This window comes from Typopeltis vanoorti, chromosome 4 (assembly GCF_054136105.1).
Source record: "Typopeltis vanoorti isolate ZY-2024b chromosome 4, IOZ_Tvanoo_1.0, whole genome shotgun sequence".
Classification (NCBI taxonomy): Eukaryota; Metazoa; Arthropoda; class Arachnida; order Uropygi; family Thelyphonidae; genus Typopeltis; species Typopeltis vanoorti.
Window position 1 is genome coordinate 96,350,931 of NC_143552.1, and position 24,158 is coordinate 96,375,088.

The 24,158-nt window shown below is 35.5% G+C and overlaps 1 protein-coding gene across 2 annotated transcripts in view; it reads right to left on the bottom strand.

Moving 5' to 3' along the window:
- Nucleotides 1-24,158, bottom strand: part of LOC150107519 (diphosphoinositol polyphosphate phosphohydrolase 1-like) — a 102,035-nt gene that overhangs the window by 30,000 nt on the left and 47,877 nt on the right. For both annotated transcript variants that reach the window (XM_090391365.1, XM_090391364.1), the window contains exon 2: nt 19,719-19,874. In XM_090391365.1, the coding sequence (XP_090247491.1) occupies nt 19,719-19,874 (156 nt within the window). The remainder of the gene's footprint in view (nt 1-19,718; nt 19,875-24,158) is intronic.

Here is a 24,158-nt window from a genome sequence, read left to right on the forward strand (position 1 = left end):
CAAGCTTTTCTTCTACAATTCTTCTCAATCGTTTCTCAAGTATACTTCCATAGATCTTTCCAGGAACACTTAGTAGGGAAATACCTCTGTAATTCTCACATTCAGTTTTATTTCCCTTTTTATATATGGGTACTATGAGAGCTCTACTCCAATCATCGGGAATTCGTCCCTCTGTCCAGGCTTTCTGAACTATGCAGTGCAGCCACTGTAAGACTTTTATACCACCATACTTCAGCATTTCTGGTCGAATATCATCTACCCGTGCTGCCTTATCACATTTTAAGCCTATGATGGCTTTTTCTACTTCAAGTATGGATATGTATTCCTGACTGCATGCCTGGTCAGTGTTTTATACCACTGTGCTATCATCACTGCTTGTTTCATTTAGCAGTTTTTCAAAGTAATTACTCCATACTTCAAGGATATCTTTTTCTTCCGTTTTCTTGTCACCTTTATCATCTCTAACTCCTTTTAAAGCACTCTTTCCTCCATTACTACGCTTCTTCAACAACCTCAAGAATATTTTGACACCTTCTTGATATTTATGGGGGCGCTAGTGGGCCAAGTACTGCGGACGTGTTTTGAAGAGCTCCTGATTCAGATAAGTTTTTACTAGGAATAATTAAGTATATATGCGTAATTGTTTGAGTAAGAGTGGCTGTAAACATTGTACGCTACCGGTATTATTAGTGTGGTTTTTTTTTTTCTTGTCTAAACTAAATTACGAAATCGTTATTATTAGACCTAGTAACCGGCAGAGAGAAAAAAAAAAAAAAAATGGCGGCGGCATTGTCATTCCATGATTTGAATGTAGATTTCAGTCGTTTCGTTATGTGTGAGGTCTGTTATATGTATTCCTTCGATTACATAAATGATTTGTGGATGTTTAGTGCGGATGGAAGAAGGGTGTGTGCGAAGTGTGACCTGAACGAAGAACTAATGAATGCGAATATGAAATTGATGACAGAAAGTGCTAGTACTGATTGTGTCGCGATTGCACGTTTGAAAGAAATGGATGGTGAGCAAGAGAAGCGAAAAAATGTTAAAAAATCAGGAAAAAAGAAAAAGAGCGATTTGACAACCGTAACGGATGTTAAAAGGGACGAAAGTGAGGTGGAAAGAAACGAAATTGAGAGAACGAATGAAAGTAGAACTTGCGTAATGCAGAAATCGCAAGTAAAAAAAAATCGAAAGAATAAATGATGGCGAAAGTTCGACGCATGTTGGACCGAAAGTACTGAAACAAAGAAAGATGAATGACAGTAAAAGTGAGAAGAATGATAGCGAAAGTTGGACGCATGTTAGTCCGAAAGTACGGAAACAAAGAAAGATAAATGAGAGTGAAAGTGAGAAGAATGATAGTGAAAGTTGGACGTATGTTCGACCGAAAGTACGGAAACAAAGAAGGATGAATGAGAGGGAATGTGAGAAGAGGGGGTCAAGAGTTAGAAAGTTAGAAAGATTTAATGATAGAGAGAATGTGTCGCGAGGTTCAGAAAGTGAATTAGATTGGATGAGGCAAGAAATGAAATGGATGCGGAATGAAATTAAGAGAATTCAGGTCAAAACTATTAAAATAAATCATGATGGCATGAAAGAGTTAACGAAAGATGAGCGAGTGGCGTTGTATGGTGACTCCATTATTAAAGGTGTGCTAGAGGATAAAATGCACAAGGTATGTTTTCCAGGCGGTAAAATAAGTAGAGTGATTGAGGCATTGGATATGAGGCGGGAGCGAGCAAAAGAGTTAATTGTATTAATTGGTACAAATGATTTGAGAGAGAACAAAGAGCATGAAAAAAAATCGAAAGAATAAATGATGGCGAAAGTTCGACGCATGTTGGACCGAAAGTACTGAAACAAAGAAAGATGAATGACAGTAAAAGTGAGAAGAATGATAGCGAAAGTTGGAGCATGTGTCAAAATGAATGTCAAGAGACTGCTTGGAAAGATAAAAGAGAATAGTGTGACAGGAAGGGTGGTCAGTGTGTTGCCTAGGTATGATTGTGGTGAAATGAGGCGGAGAGCAAGGATTATGAATGGTATTCTGGCTGAAATGTGTGAGGAGATGGGTGTACAGTTTGTTAATGTGTGGAATGAGTTTGAGGGACGAAGTGAGCTGTATGGGACCGATGGACTGCATTTGAATGGTTATGGTGTGAGTCGCTTGGAGAGACTGCTGCTGGAAGGTAGAGAAGTGAATAGAGAAAATGAATCAGATCGAGAGGGGAGTGATGTGGAAGAGCAGGAGAGTAAGACAGGAGAGATTGAAGAAGTGGAAATGAATGGAGAGGTGAGTGGTGTGAGTATAGAAAATGAGAGAATGGGTGTGCAAGAGGAGCAGGGAAACGGGGAGGCCCAGGGTGGACAGGGATACACAGCGTGAGAAAGGTGGATGCTCCAAGAGGAGGTGAGAGCATGTGTAGGCAGGAAAGTAATGGGATGACCAGGGATCAAGAGGAAACAGATGTTGTTGCAAAGGGTTCTAAAATGAAGAAGCAGAAAGAGAAATGGTCCCAGTCCAGCATGGAGAGAGCACATCGAGTGAATGGTATCAGTGGAACTAGCTGTAGATCCAGAAATGAGTTGTTGTGTTTGTATACCAATGCTAGAAGCATAAGAAACAAGGCGGATGAAATGGTTGCACTAATTGTGTCTGTGTACCCAGAGATTGTTGGAATAAGTGAGACATCGTTAGATGAGGACGACATCCTGACAGGAATAGAGATGGAAAGGTATGATGTGTTTCGTGAGGATAGAAGGGATAAAAAGGGAGGGGGAGTGCTATTGATGATAGAGAAAGAGTTATGTCCATACAAGGTAGAGATGCAAGAGGGAAATGGGGCCAGTGGTTTTGAGGCAGTATGGTGTGAGATAGAGGTGAATACTTGAATCAAATACTTGGTGGGATGTTGTTATAGACCTGGTAATGTGGATGGTGGTGATAGTGAAATGTATAGTCAAATAAGCCAAGCAAATAAGAAAAGGGTGATCATTATGGGTGATTTTAATTATGGCAATATAGACTGGATTGAAGAGATAGCGACTGGAAGTAAAGAAAATGAGTTTCTCGAGTTTTTGAGGGATAACTACCTCAGACAGTATGTAACAGAGGGCACACGAGGATTAAGGGTCTTGGATTTGGTCATCTCATCGGAGGATGTAATTATAAATGAGGTGTCAAATCATCCACCAATTGGTGAAAGTGACCATGAGGTGATTACCTGGGTGGTTGCCAGCAGTGCAAGGACCCCTGTGAAAAAAGGGTATATGTGGAACCACAAGGGGGGGGTGATTATGAAGAGCTCAGGAGACAGCTTGCAGATGTAACATGGAATGAGGAGTTAGCTGGAAAAGAGATCAATGCAGCTTGGGGGATTTTCAAAAACTATTTAGTAGATGCAATGTCTAAATGTATACCACGGGTGATAAGGTTAAATAAGGTAGGTGTGAGATGGATGAATAAAGAGATTAAGCATGCAATACAGAAAAAAAAGGCATTGTGGAGACAGCATAAGAGAAGTGGAAGTAACCAATTTCATGAGGTCTACAAAGACCAGGCAAGGAGGGTGACTTGGTTGGTGAGAGTAGCTAAAGAGAGGTATGAACAGCAGTTAGCTAATGAAGCCAAAAAGAATCCTAGGGAGTTCTTTCGATATGTAGCCAGCAAAAGAAAGAATGATTATGGAAGGATGACATTGATTGGAGGAAATGGTATAAAGACAGCTGTTGCAGAATGTGTTGTGGAGATACTTAATGAGCAATTCATAAAGATCTTTCAATCTTGTGAATGTGACTTCATGGAGAGATTAAGAGCAGTTGATGATGGGGAGGAGAGACTGACTGTAAGTGAGCAAGAGGTGTTTGGGGAGTTGAGTAAACTAGATGTAAATAAGGCTGTGGGACTTGATAATATATCACCACGTATTTTGAAGGAGTGTGCCAGAGAGTTGACACCTACCTTGACATATTTTTTTAATACGAGTCTTGCACTTGGTCAAGTTCCTAAAGAGTGGAAGGAGGGCAAGATTGTGCCACTTCATAAAGGAGGTGATCGAACTCAAGCATCAAACTATAGGCCTATCTGTGTGTCAGGTGTTGTGGTTAAGTTGTTGGAGAAGCTTGTGAGAACTAGGATCCAGAGTTGGGTTGACAACAATGGTATAATCTTTGATGGACAGCATGGATTTGCTAAAGGGAGGTCATGTTTTAGTAATCTACTTACTTATTACAATAAAGTGACTGCTTCCTTGGACAGAGGAGAAGGATACACAGTAATATACTTGGATTTCGCAAAGGCTTTTGATAGAGTACCTCATGATAAGTTGACAGTCAAACTAGAGCAGATGGGGTTGGATATTAGATTAGTGCATTGGATTGGAGACTGGCTATCTGATAGGTATCAACAAGTTGTGTATGGGGGTGCAATATCCAGGAAAAGGAAAGTCACTAGTGGAGTGCCTCAGGGGTCTGTTTTAGGGCCATTACTATTTAACTTATATATTAATGATATTGGTGAAGATTTGGATGGAGATATTCAGTTGTTTGCAGATGATGCAAAGTTGGGACGAACCATAAAGAGTAGTGAAGATGTTGTGGCCTTGCAAGAAGACTTGAATAAATTGAGTGATTGGGCAAGCAAATGGGGATGTGAGTTCAATGTTGCAAAATGTAAAGTTTTAAAATTTGGAAAACAAAGATGGGATGCAGAATTTATGCTTGGTGAGAATATATTGTTGGAAGTAGAGGAAATAAGAGATCTGGGGGTGATAGTGGATAAGGATCTAAAATTTAGGGGACACATCGCCAAAATTGTGAAGACAACACAAAGACTTCTGGGAATGATGCGGAGGACACTGACATGTAGAAGTAGGGAGATACTTGTTCCAATGTATAAGGCTTTGATTAGGCCACACTTGGACTATTGTGCCCAGATTTGGTCACCGGGTTTTCAGAAGGATGAAGAGATGTTGGAAAGGGTCCAAAGGTGACTGACTAAGGTAGTTTCTGACCTCTGGAATGTTGAGTATGAGGAAAGATTGAAAACATGTAATTTGCAGAGTCTCGTGGAGAGAAGGAAGAGGGGAGATATGATAGAGACCTACAAGTTGGTAAGGGGTTGTTATAGGATCAATGGTGGAGAAGTTCTACAGAGAATAGTGGGAGATCAGGGGAGAACCAGAGGTCATCCCTGGAAACTGTATAAGGAGGGTGTGAGTAAGGGAGTGAGAGGCAGGTTTTTTTCGTGCAGAGTTGTGAGTGATTGGAATGCCTTGCCTGAGAGCGTGGTGTCTGCAAGTAGTTTGAATGTGTTTAAGACACGGTATGATGAGATGTGTGTGTAAGATAAAAGGACCTCCTAGATGAGTCTTTGACTCCATGAGGTCTTGTTTAATAATAATAATAATAATAATTATTTTCTATATTCTTGCCAAAGTCCTCCCATGACTTTTGTTTAGCTAGTTTTACACACTGTTTAGCTTTCTTACATTTGTCTCTGTATTCTGTAAGAGTAAAAGCTGACTTATTTGCCAGGAACTTTTGATATGCTTTCTTCTTTTCCTTCACTGCCTCTTTAACTTCCTGTGTCCACCAGGGAGTTCTGATTTTTTTATCCTTGCACACAACCTCACTACATGCCTTTCTAGCAGAATCAATCAATGTTTTCTTCAGAGTTTGCCACTGAATCTCCAAGGTTTGATTCCTGTTCTCAAACTCTTTCATTTTTTCTTCAATAATCTGTGTATTTTAGTCTACAGTTCACATCTGAGAGCTGCTCAACTTTTATTCCCTTTAAAACTTTCTTACATGTTATTCTTTTCAATATGAAATTCAATTTTATCCTGCTCAAGACTAAATAGTGATCACTTCCAATTTCAAATCCTCTGTACACTCTGGTGTCCTGCACCAGGGAGAAAACATCACTATAAACAATAACATAGTCAATGAGACTTTTCTTATTCCTTGCCTCTTCTCTCCATTTGAATTTGTGCACATTTTTATGTTGGAACATGGTGTTAGTAATAACCAACCCATGTCCTGAGCAGAAATCCAACAAATATTTGCCATTATTATTAGTTTGCTCTTTTCTCCAAATTTCCCCAAAATATTTTTGTATGTCTGACAATCATTTCCTACTCTGCTATTTAGATCCCCAACAAGGACCAACGTTTCCTTTTTCATTGTGTCAGTTGCTTTTTCTAAAGCATCAAAAAATTCCTCCACTTCTAACTTAGTAGAACCTTTTGTGGGACCATAGGCACAAATAAGTCTCATTGTCCAGTTCCCCATTCTCATATTTGCCCACATTGCTCTACTTGAGACTGCCTGCCATTCAAGAAGATTAGCCTCATATTTTGTGTTGAATACTATGGCTACTCCTTTTCCTTGATTGTCATTTCTTGAATATAATATTTTGTATTTATTGCTCAGAAAGATCTCACCAGTTTTTGTCTTTTTTGTTTCAGTCACCCCTATTATGTCTATCTAGTACTTATCTAATTCCTCAGCTAGATCCATTTCTTTGCGATTCAGGCTTATGTTGATAGTACTGATCTTTAACTCTGGTGATGTTGAGTTGGGTGTGTTTTCAGATTTGTTCCGGTAGCTGACTTTTTGCTGTTCGCCCTGGTTCCCTGGCGAAAACAACGGGGACCTTGTTTAACCGGGCGACGCCCCAGCCAGCATGAAATTTTGTCACGTTGTACCATCATTTTTTTATTTTGGTTTAACCAATAAGAATACAATTTGGTCGGCAAAATCCGAAATTGCCAGCCCATCTTCGTTCGTTCAGTATCCAAGTAGATATCCAACAGGGTGCACCACGAGAAGATGAGGATTGGACATTAGGTCAAAAGCCCTAGCCGGTTCTCCACATTCCTTTAAAGGCTATGTGGAGGTCTCCTCTCAGTTATACAGCTTTGACCCTTAAGCACCCCCCCAAGACAACTCTATGTTCTTTCAATTTACTGACAGTGCAGAAGCAATTTTTTTTTTTGAAATTTTAAAACGGGTTTGCATTGAAAATATTAAGTAATATATTTTTTAAATAACATCTATTAAAATAAATATCTTTTGCTTTCTTTCCTTGCAAAATAACATTATACGGATCGTCACATTTCAATTTTAGAAACAAATTTGTTAAATGTTAAACTGCATTACTCTGTTTCCAATTGTGAATCTCTTTTTTTAGTATCAAAAATTAATACCAATGACATTTTAGCATGGACTTTGCCCTCATCTTTTGCTAAAAATTGCAAGTTTTTATTTTATTTATTTTTTTTTTTGTAGGATGCACATTACCATAATATTCAGTGTGTAACCACTGTAGATATGTTGAAAATATAATATATGAAACATTTCAGAGAATGATTTAGTTTACTATTCATAATTGTTTCGAATATAATTAAGGTATCATATATATATATCTCCCACACAAGAAATTTGAAACCCATATCATATCAACGCTGTATAAGGAGAAAATGTTTACATTATTATTTATATATATATATATATTTTTTTTTATAAAGAATTGAATGACTAGAACCGAGATTTAAGTAAAAAGGTTTTAATATAATAACACGACCAGTTTCGGCTTGTAACAGCCTTCATCAGGTGTCATTATAAAAGAAAGAAAAAAGAAAAAAACACTAAACACTGAAGGTTAAAAAAACTACGAACAACATAGAGAGTCATTATACATAATTAGCATGAAAACGTTGTAGTTGTATTTAAAGCTGTTCTTTCGTTTGTTGCATTGTTGGGAGAGTGCGTGCTTGCAGCTTCACTTGAACGCCAGTACATGATTACAGCTGAATGACTATCTGGGAGGTTGTAGCTCAAGTTATTATTTAGATGAACAGGATTGAAGATGATTTCTCTAGATTCCACGATTTTTCTCTCTAGTTCATCATTGCAACGGAAGATGTTAGTAGGTTTTTCCGAGTAGACTTTGTGACTGGTTTTCATCATTAGGATTAGCCGAGAAAAGGATATGACTTGATAATGCACTGGCTTGCTGTCTCTTGTAAGTAATGTCTCTCATGTGTTCTTCCATACGCATTTCGACAGATTTGTCTGTCTGCCCAAAATAAGGAATATCACAATCACACAATATTTTATATACACCAGGGTATTTGAGTTGTTGATGACAAGGTTTTTGGGTGGGTTATTAAGAAACAGATCTTTGGAAGTGGAGTGAACAAGGTTCTGATATTGTATTTTCTTAGAACTTTTGCTAATTTATGTGAAACTGTACTTATGTAAGGAACAGATATATTGCCTTTGAATCTATTTGTATCTTCTGAGTGATGTCTAGGAAGATGAAGAAGGAATTTTTCAATGATTCTCTTAGAATATCCATTAACTTTGAAAGAAGTTTTCAGATTATTTTCTGTAAGAAGTTCATTTGGGTCATCCAGAAGAGAACAGGCTCTATGTCCCAAGGTGGAAATTATTCCAAGCTTATGAGGAGGGAAATGATGGGACTGACTATGCAAATATCTGTTGGTATGTGTGGGCTTTCTATATATCGATATTTTGAGTTTACCAGAAGAGCGAGTCAGTTTGACATCAAGAAAAGGCAAGGAATTATCCGTTTCAAGCTCGGCAGTAAACTTAATACTTTGATATCGGCTATTGAGATGTTCGAGGAAAACCATAAGGAATTCATGTCCATGGCTCCAAATAATGAAGACATCATCTACATAGAGTTTTCAAACTTTGGGTGTTAAAATAAAGGAAGAGATAGCCTTGGTTTCAAAATCCTCTAAGTAAATATTTGCGAGTAAAGGGGATAAAGGATTACCCATAGCAAGTCCATGATTTTGTTTGTATATATTATCTTGAAATTTGAAGTAACCGGACCTGATGCGATGTGTAAGCAAAGCTAACATTTTTTTTGGATAACTTGTCCTTGAGTAATGTTAGGACTTCATCTGTTGGGACATTAGTGAACAAAGAAGTTATGTCCAAGCTAGCCATGATGTCATCTTCATTAACTGTAATATCCTTGATGTATGTAACTAACATTTTTTTTGGATAACTTGTCCTTGAGTAATGTTAAGACTTCATCTGTTGGGACATTAGTGAACAAAGAAGTTATGTCCAAGCTAGCCATGATGTCATCTTCATTAATTGTAATATCCTTGATGTATGTAACATATTCTATAGTGTTCTTGATAAAGGATGGTGACTTGCCTGAAAAACTTTTTAGGTATTTGGCAAGATATTTTGAAAGATTGTACATCAGAGAATTGATACCTTCTACAACTGGGCATAATGGGGTGTTCTCTTTATGGATTTTAGGAACACCACATATGCAAGGAATTAACGGATGGAGAGAGCATAGAGATAAATAAACGTTTCAGGATTGCATTGCCATTATCCACAGGAAGGATAATTATATCTCTGTTGTTTTTTAAACTTTTAATAGCTTTGCGTTCTGTTGAAGTAATGTTATCTGCAGGTAGTTTTGCATTATTGATAATAAAGATTGATTGAATACGTAGAAGTTTTGCATCTTGTGGAGGAAGAAAAGAAGTAGCTTTTTCTATTTTTGCAAGTAGTCTCTCTTTTGGTTTAATTATATATATATATATATATATATATATATATATACATATATATATAATTTTTTTTTTTGAGAAATAATTTACTTTTCTATTGTAGCATGCTTTCTCGATTGATAAAAATTGATATTTCATAAAAAAAAAAAAAAAACAGAATGAGTATTATGTTGAAGATTACTCTGTAGATATTTGGAAAATTGCAAGTTCTAATAGTATAGTTCGCCCACTCTTTGTAGGTTCCTGCTTCGCGTCTTTCCAAGAATAGTCAATTCATGCTGAAGGGGAGAAAGAAATGAAGGACGCCCGAATTGGTCGCCAACACGCAAAATTATGTGCTTTATAGGTAAAATTTTCCAACACTGTTATACAAGCAACATAGTTAATTACAATAATCATAAAAGAGAAGTTAATTTTCCGACCGGTAATAATAAACAACTCACCCCACAATACGGACTGATTACCCTATTATCGGAATGGGTTCTCCTTTTTCTGAGATGCTCAGAAGTGTCGAAGGATCTCTAATCGGTGGGCAAACTATAACCATTTTTCTTTCTTTCCCATTAGAAATAAAAATTTGATAATAACAGTAATAGTTAACCTTATTTAATTCATTCTTCCTGAGTGAATGAGAATAATAGAATATTACATTACTGTTATGTAACTATTGTTATTATAGAATACAGTTTACATTATAACACAATAATACCAGCATGAATGCACATGAAAATATTTAGATGGCTGAATTTGGTCCTGTAAATAGCATAGTGCAAGGCCATCACCCAGGTTGTTGGAGGCTTGAAAAAAAACAAGTTTAGTCTCTGATGTTAATTACATATGGCATCAACATGTTATAGATTTCCAAACTTTTGTGGTTGTGTACATAAAAAAAAAAGTGTTTGCACCTAGAGGGTAGGTGTCCTGATGATCCTCCCTATTTTTATTTTATTCCTTCAAAAAAATATACTATTAGCCACTCTGAGAGGAATAATATATTACTCTGTGTGTTATAAAAAGAACTTAAACAAATTCCCCTTCATGAGGAATGGAATAATTACACTCAGCCGTTTCTCTATCAATACTTATTATGGAAAAGGATTGTCTTGATGGCCCTGAAAGGGAATATTTTTGTTTTCACACTGTTCAAAACTTATATATCTTGAACATGGAACAACCTAAAACAATGATGAACACACAAAGCAGTTTTACATTCGACACCAGATTGTCTCCTTTCTATTTTTTTTTAAAGCAGACACTGTGCATTTGCATGCAGTGTTTATTTATTTATTTTTTTTTTTTTTTTGTGGGTGGTAAAATTTCTGAGAAATAGTTAGTTAGCAGAGTTCAACTACAGAAGTCTGGAAGGATTGCCTCTTCCAAATAATAAAACCCATATATGTCCAAACACTTTTTTTGTAAGTTTTTTTTTATGTTGTTTCCTCATTACAGAGTAAAATGATCGTACCTGTAGAATCCTCCCATAGTGTCGGCATATGCACACACATTAATGAATTTATCTTTCTTAAAACCATGCTTCTCTATGGATTCTATTGGTGGATTATTCAGAGAAGACACTAGAAAAAATATTTTTATTTTTCCCCAGCATAGTGCAAATTTTCCTTCGCTGCTAAGCTCAACCTTCAACAGTTTTCCTGATACCAGATGTGGAGGATGTCTTACCTTTTTGCATTTAGGTAGAATAACAATCTGTATGATGCTGTAAATGCAAAAGCAGTGAGTCAGGACACATAAGTAGCAGTTATCCATTATAACTCAGTAACTTTTTCCCAGCAAGGGATCTAGTAATTCCATTACTACAGAATCAACAACGGAAGATACAAATATTTATCATGTTCAGTCTGCTTACCTCTATAAGCTTATCCACTTTGTGCTTCGCAAAGCATAAATTTACCCCATACTTTGCTCTCTTTTGGGGAATATACTGTTTATAGTTTTGTGTATGTATGACTGGATAGTATAGATTGATTTAGCTTTAAGGAAGTAAATTAGAAATAAGTTTGAATTAGGAAGAATTGTAATAAACTGTATATATTCCTTTTTGATTTAATTAAATGATTTGTGAACACATTGGACTGATTCTGTCAATGCATTATCCTGAAAATTTTGAACATGCATAAGATAAAGTTTAGGTGACTAATTAACAGTAAAGATTAACATAAACGGGGAATGCTAACAACATTTGCTTTGTCTTTAGTTTAAAGTCTTATAATCTCATACTTAATATGCAGTCTAACTGGTGCAGTTGTAAAAGAATTCAATTTGTTAGATTATAGAAGAGCATGAAAACATAGGATCCAGCAGGAATAAATAAATGGTGGCAGTTGCATCAACTATTGACTGCCATTTACGAAGAGAAACATTTACATCAAGTTTAAGTAAAAGAACAACAAAGACCAAGCAGTGCTGAGAAATATGTAACACAAATACATAATGTTTATAACACTACTGTTGCTACTACTTGTCATCTCAGAAATTAATTGTCTTAGACATACTTGCTAATATTCTTTTCTGCTTGAGTAACAGGCTGTAAGCTAACAAAAATTATCGAGAAAGTGAGGAAAGAACATGTCCAGTGGACACACTAAAAAAAAGTCCATAATAGCTGAATACACACAGATTTTTTTTTTTTTAACCTTTCTGATTGATTTACAGATATTTGAAACATTTTATTCTGATGTTGCTTTTGTAGATGACATTGTTTTTTAAACAAAATTTCCCCAATATCACATAATTTAATGATTTATAATTATCAGGAAATAATATAAATGAGAAAATACACAAAATTTGCTCATTTATAATAATCACAATTTAATTTCAGTATTGGGAATATTAATAGTTATCTGGTACAATTACTTTGGAAAAATAACCAATTCAAACAAAAAGAAAGTGCACATATGTTACCTAGCAGTATTTATGTGTGTGTATTAGTCTGGAGAAGAGGGTTGGCCATCAAAGGCAAAATAGAATTTTAATTCTATTATGAAAATTTTGGAAATAAAATTTCATTTTGATGCATGCACCTATACATGTTTCGAATGATAAAGTGTAGGGAACGTATCACTACTTGAAAACTGCTGCGTAATATCAAAATTAGCAGAAAATATGTACATAACAAGAGCCTCTATAGCTCAGTCAGCATAGACTAAGCCCTTTGGTTGGAAAAACCTGTGTTCGATTCCTGTCAGTGATGTGAGGAACCTTTATCTGGTCTTATACGGTGTTTTTTTCATTCGGAAACTCAGGTTTATTTGTCCCCCAGAACAAGCAAACCGGCCCTGTGAACACACATGGATTACAGTGGATTACAGTCATGAATACATCCCAGCCATATGCCAGTACCAAGCCTGGATAAAATTGGGGGAAAGCAATGGTGAACTACCCTGTAAAATCTCACCAGGAATACTTTGTGGGCAATGCCTGCAAAGTCACCTACGATCAAAAATGACTGAAAGGGAATATCAGATATATATATATCATGTATATAACAGTTTATTTTGATTTGTAGTGAGTGATTACAGGAAACCAAAAAAATTGAAGTGCAAAGAACTATAGATTACGTTTACAAAGATTCAAGATTGAAGTGCGATTCTCTATACAGCAAAATCGTAAAAGTGCGAACCTTCATGCAATCTATGAACTAACCTTTGAACTAAGATTATGAATAAAAAATAAAGAAAATTTAATTTGGAACAGATGGAGACCATATATATTTTAAGATTTGGATTTTCATTAATTTATAAAATAATTGTTTGAACAAAAATAATTATCATGAATCAAGTTCTGGGAGAATAAAACATACTGGCAACTAAGATAATTAGCAAAAAAAATTGATAGTGACAATGATCTGCCAATATTAAGTGAAGAAAGTATGAAAGGATCTCTTATTTTGCATGGGCATTAAAAACTATAATTACATGATAAAACAAGTAGCAATAATAAATATAACTTGTAGGTATTTAGTGTAATATAACTTAGATTCCAGTCACTGAGCAAACAGCAAGCAACTGTGTTTCTTGCTACAGGTAACTGAAGGTACGCAAGGTAATCTGGTTAAGTGTTCACCTCAGCGTGAAGGATTATTGCACCTTCTAGTGGACATGATGGTCAAATTGCACTTCATATCCATAATTTTTCAACAGGTAGTCTGAATCGTATCCAGGTTTCGCTAGACGTATATACATGTCCTGGCTGGTGGGGAGGTTAAAGAGATGAAAAACAATGTGATCTGCAGCCTAGCCAGTCAAGTTTGTGGAATGCATAGCAACTCTTAAAGAGGTCGCACCATCCCTACACGACTTGCAGAAAAGGTGTCAGCTCTTTCATCTATAATCAGATCTTCATATACGACAATACCACATAGACCAAAAAAAAAAAGGCAATAAGGACACAAAATGGGCACTGAGCACAGGTTGGACAAAGGTAGGAAATTAGATGCATATGTGGAATCTTCCACGGTCTTAGATCAGTGATAATCCTTATGTACAGAAATGAAATACATGCAAAAATGGCAATAACAAAAGTGCATCTAATGAGAATTACTTGTATTATCTATAAATAGGTTCCGAGTCTGGCGACTTCCTAATGATTTTCTTACGAGACCTACATAAAAATCGAAACCAATCTGTGGAGTGGCCCTTCTCATAATGCTTAATAATACATACATCTGAAGAGAAGTGCACTTTACATTATAAGATACTAAGGCAATCAATCTGAAGTCAACACTCTCTATATACAAATAGTCTAATCATGAATATAATTCATGCACAAACCTTGCTTACACTTGGGTAAAAGAATAAACAAGAATATAATTTCTTGGCAACAAGCAAAATTTACTTTTAACCAAGTGAAAAAAAATTCTACATACCATTATAGATCAACTCTACTTACACATTCTTGAATATTTATGCCAAGTTCTTTTCTGATATCTTCATTTCTAATAATATTCTGCCAATGATATATCTATCATCATCAATTTCTTGATATGTAACCTCAAAGGGTGTTCGGGCTACTATGACAGCACAACACAATTAAGTTTACAATATTACTAAACTGCTATCAACAACTTTCCTTCAAATCAGTCTTTGAAATAATTTTCTTAGAACTCTCTCCCCCATTCATGGTTACCAATCTTTAATCAACTGTTATTTCAACCAAAATGCCAGATTCATCAGTTAAACTGGTGTAAATGCAGCCTTGTACACTGAAGGTATGCGAACCTTCATGTATTATCTATCATCATCAAAATCTGGTGTTTCAGCTGATGCTCTCCCCCCCCCCCCCCAGTATAAATTTATTTTACTCTCTCTTCACTAAAAAAAAAAAAAAAATGTGTGCAAAGATATCCATATGTGTAAGGCATCAGAATAGAATAGAGATCTTCAAGTTGTCCAACTGTGCCAGGCAGATTGCAAACAAGACAATACAAAAGAACACACAGGTAGATTATTATGCCTGTACACGAATGCTAGTTGTATCAGAAACAAAAGGATAGAGTTTGTAGCCTTAGTCAATATGTTGCAACCTCAGATTGTAGGTATTAGTGAGACCTGGCTATCAAAATCAGACCTACTAACTGGTATTGAGCATCAAGGGTACAGTATTTTTAGGAAGGATAGAGAGGGCAGGAAAGGAGGGGGCATGCTGCTAATGATATCAGATGACTTGAATCCATTTAGAGTTGAGACCTATGACTGTAGTAGTACTACTACTAACAATATTTCATGTGGCAGTGAGTTTGAAGCCATCTGGTGTGAGGTGGAATCTAACAAGATCAATTACATAGTGGGGTGTTGTTACAGACCTGGAGGATCAGTTTCTAATGATGAAGAAATACATCACCAAATAGAAAAGATGAGAGCAAAAAGAGTAACCATAATGGGAGACTTTAATTATCCAAATATTGATTGAGTAGCAGTAGAATCTCATGAGAAGAATGAAAATGCATTTATTGAGCTGTTGCAGGACAACTTCCTCAAGCAGCATGTGACAGAAAGAACTCAATGGCAAAGAGTGTTAGATTTGATTACAGTGTCAGAGGGCATTTGGATAAAGACGTACCTATTCTGCCTCCGGTTGGTGACAGTGATTATGCGGTACTCACTTGGGAAGTGACTAAGTTCATGAAATGTTCCATTCAGAAAAGGTTACTTGCTGAACTACAAAGCAAAAAATTATGACGAACTGAGTTCATAATTTGATTTGATCAGCATACTGAGTTCAGTGGAATGGGATCGGTTGCTGGATGGAAAGAATATCGACAGTGCATGGGAAGCATTTAAACAACACTTGAATGTGATATCAGAATGTGTCCCGAGAGTTCGAAGAATAAATAGGTAGGAGTCAAATGGATGTGTAATTGTATTAAGCAAGAGATTCATAAGAAAAGGATAATGTGGAAGGAATACCGTGTACATAAGGATGATGTCCGTTATAAGCAGCAGGCTAGAATAGTCAACTCTTGTACGGAAAGTAACTGGCTCTGCTTGCTAAAGACAATCCATAAGAATTCTATCGATATGCTGCAAGTAAAAGAAAGAATGAATATGAAAGAATAACTTCTAAATCCAGATGGTGTGAGGATTACTGATGAAGAAGAGGTTGTTCAGTTAATGAGTGCCCATTTCATTAAAAGCTATCAACCTGGTGTACACAACATTGAGCTCACTGTTACCTCTTCACAAGATGAAGAAATGCAGGTGTATGAGGATGAGGTATTAGAGCTGTTGCAAAAATTGAATAAAAATTCAGCAATAGGGACTGATGGGATATCAGCAAGTGTGCTAAAAGAGTGTTCAGCTGAACTGGCCATTCCTTTGAGCAGGCTGTTTAATATAAGCCTCAGAACAGGGAAGATTCCATAGGAATGGAAGGAATGTATGGTAATTCCATTGCACAAGGGTGGTGCAAAGACCAATATATCCAACTATCAACCAATTAATATCTCAGGAGTAGCGGTGAAGATTTTGGAAAAATTGGTCAGGGCTCAAATTCAGAAATGGGTTGACAGGGAATCTCTACTTTGCAATGAACAACATCGGTTTACCAAGGGAAGGTCATGTTTTAGCAACTTGCTCACATTCGATAACAATGTTACCATTGAACTAGATAAGGGAAATGGATACACCATTATGCTATTGGATTTTGATAAGGCTTTTGACAGAATACAGCATGGCAGACTGCTGCATAAATTGGGGAAAATAGGTTTGGGTTATAAAATATTAGCATGGATAAGAGAATGGCTGACTGACATATCAAAAAGTGGTATACAGAGGATGTAAGTCTGCAAGATTTAAGGTAACTAGTGGTGTACCACAAGGATCAGTGCTTGGTCCACTGTTATTCAATCTGTACATTAATGATATTGGGAAGGATTTGATAAGTGACATACAGCTATTTGCTGATGATGCAAAGATAAGCAGGATAATCAGGAATGCTGCTAATATGCAGTACTTGCAGAATGATTTGAATAGGCTGGAATTGTGGGCATGGGAAAATGGGTGTCAGTTGAACGTCAGTAAATGTAAAGTCATTCACTTCAGCATGATTAGATATCCAATGTCATATTATATTCGTGGGATTAGGCTAGAAGAAACTGATGAGGCTAGGGATCTTGGAGTATTAATAGATAGGAAGTTTAAGTTCAGTGAGCCATGTGGCAAAGATTGCAAATACAATTCAAAAGATACTTGCAATGCTGAAACAAACGTTCACATGAACCATTTGAAAGATAAGGAGATAAGACCTCACTATTGACTATTGTGCACAGGACTGGTCTCCTGGTTTCCGTTGTGATTCTGATATGTTGGAGAGAGTACAAAGGAGCGTTAAAAATGTTATCAGGGTTGTGGAATACTGATTATGAAGACAGATTGAGAATTTATAGACTGCAGACACTAGCAAACAGGAAAAAGAGGAGAGATATGGTTGACACTTACAAACTTCTGAAAGGATCATACAGGATTTCAATTGATGAAATTTTTCAAATTATGGAGGGTGGAGAAAGGACGAGAGGGCATCCTTGGAAGCTGAGAATGAAAGCCGCTAAGAAAGGGGCGAGGGCTAGATTTTCTCTCAGAGGGTGGTGCATGATTGTTGGAATGAATTGCCATTGAATGTTGTGAGTGCAAGCAGCGTGAATGAATTCAAGAATAAGTATGATAGCTGGTGTGTGAGTGTGTAGTATGTGGCCTCCCTCGATGAGTCTAACTCCCTGTAGGTCTCTCTCTCTCTTAATAATAATAATAAAAAATTAACACATCAGGGTAACATGAGATGAGAAGTTTTAAAAAGAATCAGTCATGTAGCTAGCCTTTAGAAGTGAACTGTCAACTCAAATACACAATTATTGAGAGAGAGAAAAAAATAACAAAATAAGTGTTTGCAAAGAACTTAAACATCCCTACAGACATATATGAAGAAAACATTAATTCAGCAAGGGTGGTGTATAGCAAAATTGTCTGCAAAAAGAAAAGCTGATCTTTTATTCAAAAAGTAAAAGCAGCAAAAAAAAAAAAATTGTAGCTCCTTTTATATATAGCTTTCCTACAAGTCATGGAAAATTTTGGAAAGAATATAGAAGATAAATATCATATCATTGAAAAGATTATTCAAAAGGAATCAAATCCTGACAAATAAAAACTGAAAAATAAAAATTTATTCTGAAAAATTATTCAATAAGATAAGCAGAATGAGAACAATGGCCAGATATATTCATTAGAAATATAATCCATAGTACACACAGAGTATATATTAACTGATATAGCAAAAAAACTCATCAGAAACTTGAAAGAAGGACAGCTTCAATCTCACTAGAAATGTTCAAATCAACTATGACAGTATAAAAGTTGTGCAATTCAGATGACCTTGTTTGAAGACTGAATTCCAAATAACTGGAGTTACAGTTCTCATAGCACCACATAAAAAAAAGAGAGAATAAATCCAAATGTGAGAAAGAGTATTTTTGTACTCAAGTATTCCAAGTAAGATTTATGAAAGGTAAGTCACATTTCTCTGTGACCATATCTAAAATCTTCAAATTAACAGCATATGTAGGTTACTTTACCTACATATACCTGGGAAGAAAAAAAATTTTACAAAAACAAATTATAGAACTGCAAAGGTTCCCCACACAAATACACTTAACTACTCTCAAACCTTTAGTCTGTATGAACTAGGTGGATATGTTTGCTATTTGATCCCATGAATAAGACAGTTTCTTTTTTATTTTATTTTTTTTGTCCATGGGGCTAAATTGCAAACACATCCACATAGTTTATACAAAGATTGGAGAGATGTTTGTACAGTGGCTAACAGAATAAGATAGTGAACCATTTGAATGATGTGCAACATGTATCAAGAAACAGCTAACATCTTAAATGCACTTCACGTAAAAAAATTAAAATAATAAAATATCAAACATCTATTCTTTTTTGACACACATCACACATCTTTCAAATGGTTCATGATCTTTGGTTGGAAAGACCTGGTTCGATTCGCGTCTATGATATGAGGAACTTTTATCTAGTCTCTTTTGACTAAAGGTGAGTTAGCCCATCTCATACAGAAGTAGAAGGTTTTTTCTATAAGAAACTCTGGTTTTTCATCCCTCCGAACAGGCAAACTGGCCCCATGAACACACACGGATCTGCAGTCAAAAATACATACTTAGAAATCCCTCACTGGAGTACAACCTCAACCGGGCCTAAGGGATGGATGAGGAAAATTGGGGGGGGCCACATGACAACAACAATACACCTCTTACCACAGAACTCAATTTACCTTCACTACACTTTTAGCCAACGGCTACAACCCTTATAAAACAGACAAAATATTACATATCCTTTCTCCTTTTCCTAACACACACACACACACACAAAGCCAAAGTAATGTTATTTCTGTCCCATGTTCAGAACACATTTGAAAAAGATGGCTAAAGTACTAAATAAATATAATCTTCACACCATATTGAAACTACACTTTTTAATTGGCAAACCTGATCTATTTGCCAAAGGACAAACTTCCATGAAAAAAAAAAAAAAAAAAATTATATATATATATATATATATATATAAATGCTGAAATTAGCTTTGTTTATTTTTACTCATTTTAATTAATAATAATATCTTAAGGTACCTCAAATGCTCCAAGACAGCGTCCCAATCTACCACGTACTCCAGCTTCTTCCATAACTTCCCTAATAGCAGCCATACTAGGTTCCTCATCTGGTTCTAGTCCCCCACCTGGAACTATCCACCGATCTGGTGTTTTTCTGCTTGTCACAAGAAGAACCTGAAATTATTTTAAAATATGAAAAGGACCTGTTCATAAGAAAGATATACCTCTTTAATTTGAAACTGTAATTAAAATTACCTGTTAATTTTAATTACAATTTTATCAAAAAATTCATACAATATGTGTCAAACAGTTTTAAAATTTTTAAAAGGAGAGAGAAAAATTCCTCATAAGATATTCTCAAACTTTTAGTAATCATTTATGCTGAAATCTTTTAGTAACCAATTCTACCTTTACTTCAGGATATATGTGTACTTCACATAATGAAAAAATATGCCTAACCTGAATTAAAACTTGAACTGCCATTTCTTCTGTTAAATGATGTTCGAATTTGTCAAACATCAAAATTCCACTCCTCAGATTACTACCATCTCATGGGAGGGGGGGGGGGGGGTAGCTTGTATGTCCTATGATCACAAGACTAATGATGTCAGTTTTGTATTCTGATAGGACCACTCTAGGCAGCAAGGGTGGAGAAAAGGTCCAGACTGAATGCAATCCAAGACCTTCAACAGCTGAATTGATTTTTTTTTTTTTTTATGTGACTTCCACCCATGGAAGGTTGTAAACATATAGTAAAGTAGTACCAAAGGTGGGATAAGGATTCATTTTTCTATTTTTATTAATTTTTTTTTTAAAACTTTTTTACATAGTCCAGAAATCCTGCAAGCCACTTCAGGCCTCCAAAGCAGGGCGATGGTGTAACCAGGCAATGAAATTCATCTCTCACTTAAAAAGATCATAAATATCCAAACCTGTTATTCATTGGAGTGGGGGAAAGTATGAAATAAACTCAGCTCAAGCTGAGGAATTAGGGAGTCGGATTCATCTCATGATTGATGTTTTTTTTTTTTTTTTTTTAAAGCAAAAATAACAAGGGTAAGAGTGACATATACTTCAGATTTCAGGAAAAGAGTCGGTCCTACTAAACAGCATAATTTAATACTAATACCTGAAGTACGCAATACATAATTTAACATTTCGAGTTTCAAGAAGATTAAAGGAACAAAGAACTAGTTATTCAACTTCAAATACTGAACTAACTTGATGCTTATTATATAAAATAAATATATATATTTCTTCTATCTGGCATAAAAAAAAATCAATGTCCATTATCTTTAACCAAGAAACAACATTCCGTCACACCACAATTAAAACATGACCACTGTTAGTAAACTCACACTGTTCTTTACGGAGTATAACTTGTTTTATTCAACCCATTTCGGTATGTGAGTTCTTATAAACTTCTCTAAAATCTTCATCATCCGCTCCAGAAATGCTGGTGGTTAGTTAGATACATTGGTTTTTGCACCACCTTTGTACAACAGAACTATCATACATTCTTTCCATTCCTCATCTTTTCATCCAATGCAACAATAGCACTGTGCACCATGTTGAATACACCTGGTTAATATGTCTTAACAAAGTGAGCACTCATTAAATGACCAATCTCATCAGATTTTGACACAAGAGTACCATCTGCATTCAGTAAAACTATTCTACCACATTCATTCATTCATTCTTTTACTTGCAACATGATAAAATTCTTTTGGATTGCCTTTAGGCTGCACAGTCAATTTCTTTTTATCCTCTGATTTAGCTTTCTGCACAATACTTCTAACTTTTCTGGCCTGCACTGTATATTTTTCAAAACACCCCTCATTTTTATTCCCACGATATTCTTTCCACATCTTCTGCTTCTTATGGATCTCTTGCTTAATACAGATCTATTTCACTCCCATCCTATTTGTTCTTCAAACTCTAGAGATGCATTCATATACTGCCTCATTTAAGTACATTTTCAAATATTTTCCATGCATTGCTGATATAACTGACACAATGGGACCAAGGATAGTATTCTCTTGAGTTGGTCATAATTTCCAGCTTTATAGTTCAGCATGCAACCTGTCATAACTGGAACAAATAGTTAGCTACTTCACAAGAAAGTATAGCATGATCACTGTTACCAACAGGTGGTAAAATAGTCATATTCTTAATTGATATCCCTTCTGACACTGTGACCAAATAAACTTTGCTTGGCTAAGTGTTCTTTCAGTGGTAAAAGAGATAGAAATCACTGGTGCAAGTTCAGGACTGATGTATTTAAAACACCAATAATAAAGCATGTTTTTATATAGCAAGGTGTTTGCTCTGTGTATGTTACTGACAGGAAATGAAATTCTGCTGACACAGTACTCTTAACATGCAGTAATCAATATTATGCTGCACATCTATACATGACTAGCCATCCTATGAACTTGTAGTTATATGAGGAAACAGACAATACACATTTAATGCATGTCATGTGACGTCACATCTATTTGTTATCATGAATTTATTTTTCTTGTCACAGTTTTAGTGTTTGGACAACTGTTATCTATTCATATATTCTCTGATGTTTATTAAGCCCTGATGAAGCCATCAGTTCTTCGTAGGTACTTTGTAGTAACTTACAAATTTTAACAACTAATTAAATTTCTTTGTTACACTAGACAAAACATGTGTGCTCTTCATCTATTTATCTCTCACTTAGCATGAGAGATAAGTAGATAATCAGAAACCCCACAGAAAACACATAGGGTGGGAGATTATGATGTGCTGTTACCTTATTTTCTGAATAATATTATTCAGAAAATAAGGCAATAACCATTATTCAGAATTTTGAATTATGGTATCCCTCCAATTCTGCTTGTATTTCTAAATAATTAACTAATGCTCATTATTACTAATACATTATTATTTAATAAATTTATTACTAATAAATTAGCAAAACATGAACTCAGTCTCATCAAGTTGGAGAAACAGAATATAGTTCTTGGTTGCAATAGTAGTAGTCAGAAATTCTCTTGGCATACATTACAAAACAATATTTCAATGACAATTCCACTTCTCCTAGACCAACCTAGAGTATACCAGGTCCCTTTTGGTTGCAAACTGTCCTACTACAGCTAAACAGGCAGGACAGCTAATATCAGGATATCTGAACATAAGGAATCAGGATATCTGAACATAAGGACTATATCCAGTTCAACCAATACAACCACTCAGAACTTGCTGACCATGCTTTGGACACCTGCCACAAAATACGCTGGAAGAAAGCCACTTTACTACACCGCAGCAAGTATAAATATGAGAGATTATTCCTGGAATCAGCCTCAGCTCTAAAAACTCCCCAAACTTCAACAAATTTAGATGCATAAAACTGTCCCAAATATGGAAAGCTTGCATTCTAAGAACATCAGCCCAACTGCCAAGACAACTTAATTTAGCCCACTAGGACTCTTAAGACTGACTTAAGGTGTTTTCTTTAGTGTTAGTGCCTGCGTGCATATATTATTTCGTATTCCCTGAAGATGGTAATGTAACATTACTGAAATATAGGAAGTATTAATTAAAGATTTTAATTAATATTCTAGTATAATGTTATCTTTCCCTAAAATCTCAGTTACCTATTGATTTCTATCCCAACTGTTCTGACTGGTTGTATCATCAATCAGAACAGCTGGAATATTATATACAACTTAGCAGTGATGAATATTATGGCCAAAATGGAATTCATATCTAAAAGTTTCTGAGAAAAAAAAATGCTGACAATTTTAATTTTTGTCAAAATCGAACAATAAGTATCGCACTGTGCCTAAAAACTTAAAAAAAAAAAAGCATTTTGCACTAATCCAGTGAAAAGCAACTACAATAATGACAAGTACAGGAATGCAACATTTTACATTTGACACAGATGATATCATTGCTAGTTTTCAAATTTTCTGACTACAGCATACTCTCAATTATCCAGGCAATCAAGAAGGATACATGAATAATTGAATAACACAAATAATCCAAAATTATTATCCAAAATAATCAAAAATTATTATTATTCAGGCCTCCATGGAGTCAAAAGACTCATCGAGGGGAGCCCCCCCCCCAAGAAACACCAAGTCTATCAAACCACTCCTTGAACTAATTGACCATTCTCGCTCTCATTAGCCTGTTATCCTCCATTCTTTCCAGGTGACCTAACCATCTCATTCGACTAGCTCTGATTTCATTTATTATTAGTAGCTTCTTATAAAGTTCATAGAGTTCTTTATTCATTTGCCTTCTCCATTCATTTGTCACATGATCTTTAACCAGACCAAATATTTTTCTTAAGATTTTGTTTTCGAAGCATTATAATTGATCTTCATCAGCTTTTGTTATATTCCATGTCTCTGCACCATATGATATGACTGGTCTAATTAGCATTCTGTTGGTATTTATTTTAGATTCGTATTACAAATTTTT